At 54.4% G+C, this 3,836-nt stretch overlaps 1 protein-coding gene across 1 annotated transcript; it reads right to left on the minus strand.

Moving 5' to 3' along the window:
* Positions 1-1,412: 1,412 nt before the first annotated feature.
* LOC135913735 (neprilysin-like) lies at positions 1,413-3,836 on the minus strand. Its single transcript, XM_065446351.1, has one exon. It carries the CDS (start codon positions 3,834-3,836, stop codon positions 1,413-1,415), a length of 2,424 nt encoding a protein of 807 aa, XP_065302423.1.

The following is a 3,836-nucleotide window of genomic DNA, read 5'->3' on the forward strand; positions in this document are numbered from 1 at the left end:
ATGGTGGAAAAGCTCAACGGAACGCCGACGCATTTCGCGACAGAGAGAGAGAGAGAGGTACTTATTATTATGACAGAAAAGCTGAGACGTTGGCCTGAATCAGTGTTCTGATCTGCTACTCGGCATAAGGGGAAGGGGAAAGGGGGCAGAAAGAAAGAATAGAGAAGACGTTGATTATGAGGATGAAGATGGAGGTGAGAATCTTTCACGCTACAAGATTCTTCGAGGTCTCTTGCCCAGTCCGTTCTCATACAAAAAATTGTTGAGAGCATTCAGGCTATCAGGCTGATGACGACGATCGGGCGAACGTCCCACCGGAACCTTTTCAGTTAACGGTCCAACGACAAATTTTGACAAGATGTCTGTCAGCGAGAGTTTGAGGACGAGTGCCTCAAAAGTCGAGCTGGTACGCCTGAGAAATTCTGCTAAGCGTGCATGCATCGAGCACTGTCTGGCTTTTCGCAGTTGCCACAATTTAAGCGCCCTTAACTAAGTAACTGCAATTTCACAGGCAAGTCTTAATTTTACATTACTGGCTGTCATGCATTTACTGAAGTCCACCGCCATTAGTAATGCGTTGCCTAAGATATTTTCACTGCACTCTTTAAAAATAGTGTACATTCCCATTTGAAAGAGTTGCTACACTTTTTTTTCTTCTTTACCTGGCTATTTTGAATACTTGGCCTGTCGTTGCATGTTTACTTGGATACAGCTGTTATTGTTCACTTGGCGCGACTGTTTCATGCAGACCGACTTTTCACCTGATATTCATATGCTTGCGATTCTTTGCAAGAGATGCTCACGAAAGGCCTTACGCCACACAATTTTATTGATACCTATTTTTTATTACTTTTTGCGTAAGAACAATTGTACCACGTTTATGTCGTTGAACAGAACTTAAACCCGTTCTATCTAGGAGGGTACGAGTCGTTAACATTAACGTATAGTATGCCCAATCCAAACAAGCAACAACCTTTGATATTTATTTTATGAAAATGTAAAAGAAAGGAGTACGTACACACTAAGCCTAGCAGAAAGAGGTGCGAATAGTAACAGTAAAAAGTTTCAAGACACGTTTCTAGTCGTGTACACGGCTTATAGAAAGCATAGCAAAAGAAAATTAGGTGCACCATAGCGTTACAAATGACACGTTCGCTAACAAATAGCAGCTGCGCGTACAGTATCAGAAGTTCGCGCGACATCATGAAAGCAACGTTTAGTAAATCTATTGCGGCGTAACTCGTAGCGTGGCGATTAATTTGTGCAGTGCAGAATCATAACGGTTGGAACTCAAACATACGCGTGCATGAAGACACAATGGAAAAGAAGCGCCGCGGAGTACGCAGTTAGAGGGACCGAACAATGACGGAACTCCCATCGTTCTCGTCCCTGGCGCCACAAGTCAGCATCCTTCAGATGGAAAGGACGCACTTCTGCGCCGGGTTCATGAACGAATCAGGCTTGCAGCCGAAGGCCATCGCAAACTCCGGCGTGTTGCGAAGAGGCCCGTTTACGCGGTACCAGGCTGGGCTGAGGGGACCACGGGCAGCGTTCTCACGCAGGTACCTCATGTTGCTGTTGTCGCAGAAGTTGGCAGCGTAGTACAGGAAGAACAGCTGGCTAGCGTTCCAGCGCTCGAGCAGCTTGAGTCGGTAGTCGGGTGAAACGCGACCGCCGTACAGCAGGAACGCGTCCAGAGCGGGTCGCACCGACAGCAGATCCCACAGATCGGACCACGAGGTCCGCGACGCGTGAAGCTGCGCACTCTTTTCCGCCCAGGACAGCGAACCGTACTGGCGTTCAAGGCAGAGTCGCAAGTCGGAGAAGCCTTGCACCAGGCTATGAACACCGCCGCGCATGCCACTGAACTCGAGGTTGAAGACCCAGTGGTAGATGGCGCGAAACACGGGCCGGTAGACTCGGGGCGCGGCTCTGGCCACTTGGAGAGGCCGCAGCGCGGCGTCATCCTTGAGGGACAAGTCGAATACCGGCAGAGGTATCTCCAGTCGATTGTAAGGCGGCCCCATGTGGGCCTCGGCGCTCAAAAATCCGCCTGTCCAGCCTTGGAAGGAGGCGCGAGAGCTCATGTGTGTCATGAGCCGCTTTTCGAGCGACTTTCGGATCCAGGTGTAGAAAAACTGAGCCGTCGAGGTGCGCGCGTTGTTTCTGTAGATGCCTTCTAGGTAGGCGGCCAACGTGCTCGCGTTTTCTTGCAGACCACGTGGTGCCAGCGGCTCCCACGAGACAGCGTTAAGCAGCTCCAAGAGGTTCGCCTTCAGACCACTGCCGAAACGTGCGAGCCGCACCAGCACGTGCTCGATGACTACGAGCCGTAGCGTAGACACCAGGTCTTCGAGTACATCCTCCCCATCGCCACCGCTTCTGGACAGTTGCGCCCGAGACAAGTTGCGCGCCGCGTGCAAAGGTAAATTCGGCTCGAATCGGTTCAGCAGGCAAAGACAGTAGTGCGCTGGTGTGAGCGCATGCGCGAACTGTGGGTGTCGAGCGCAGCTTACCGCAGCCACCTGGTCGCGGTACTTGGTACCGCCGAGAAGCGGCGACAGCGCCATGCTGATGCGGAACAGCAAGTATCCCAGCAGCTCTCGCGACGACTGCATGATTTCTCCGTCGCGGTTCAAATTCAGCACGTGCTCGGGAGAGGCAAGCTTGACGTAGGTTCGGGCGGTTATGGGCTTGAGTCCCTTGCCGAACACGCTTTGAAGAAAACTCGTCCACTCGAAGTTCCTCAGCGCAGGCAAGTCGCGCACCTTGACCGTGCTACCATTGGCCAGCACGGCAACGTCCAGCTGCGGTTTCTCTAGCAGCCGGAAGAGCCGTTTCTCGAAGCGCAGCAAGTCCGCGTCCGTTTGGTTCTGGAAAAAGGCCAGCAGGGGAGCGAAGCCAGCACGCACTACTTCGTATTCTTCTTTCTCAAGCGGCGCTCGTAGCAGCACCGTCGACGCTTCTTCGAGGCCCACGAAACGCTTGTTCTCGTGCGACAAGTCCTTGACCACGAAAGGTCTGAAAAGCGCGTCTACGCCTAGCTGCCGGAAGGCAAGGCCAAACTTGCGCGACACTTCGGCGGCCGACGGCTGCCGGCGGGAAGATGAGGATGCGCGCACCATCCATTGTCGCAAGTGCGTCGTGTCCATGAACATGGCGATCAGGTTGTCAAACAGCACCGGTTCGGGGTCCATGCAATGGTCCAGAAGGAAACGCAGTTGCGGAAAACTGTGGCTAACGTTGTCATGCAGAGCCGAGGCCAGTAGCTCTGCGTATTCTTCGACCATGACGGTGTCCACGGAGACGCGCTCTGCGCCCGGAGTCAAGGGCCGCGACTGCGCCCACTTGTCGCAAACGTACGCGTAGAAGTCGTCGCAGGGGTCTCGGCTAGAGTCGATCTGGTTCAGCAGCATTCTGGCCTGCTCCACGCACGCCGTCGAGTCGCAGGGCTTGGTCTCGTGCGACCTGGCGTTAAGCAGTCGCTTGTTGTGTAATGATGCTGCCGCGGACGACGCTTCCTCGCTGAACGGCAAGGCATCGGAGCCACTGTGAGCCACAGGTGGCGCCAGTGGTGCCGGTGCTTGACCGAACGTGCTGCGGACGACGATGCGAGGCAAAAGTAGCGTGGTCGTGACGAAGGCGGTGATGACGACGGAAACGAGTAGGAGCGTTGTGGTCGCGACGGTGACGCCCCAGAGGAGGGCGGACCAAGCGCTGCGGTGGGGCTGCACGACGCTGCTCCGCTGGGGTGGCGAACTGCTTACTGCTTCGGGATTCTGTCTGTGCTGCTGCTCCCCAGCAATGCTGGGTAGTGTGCTGCTGCCGTCTGCCAT

The sequence above is a fragment of the Dermacentor albipictus genome, chromosome 1 (assembly GCF_038994185.2).
Source record: "Dermacentor albipictus isolate Rhodes 1998 colony chromosome 1, USDA_Dalb.pri_finalv2, whole genome shotgun sequence".
NCBI lineage: Eukaryota > Metazoa > Arthropoda > Arachnida > Ixodida > Ixodidae > Dermacentor > Dermacentor albipictus.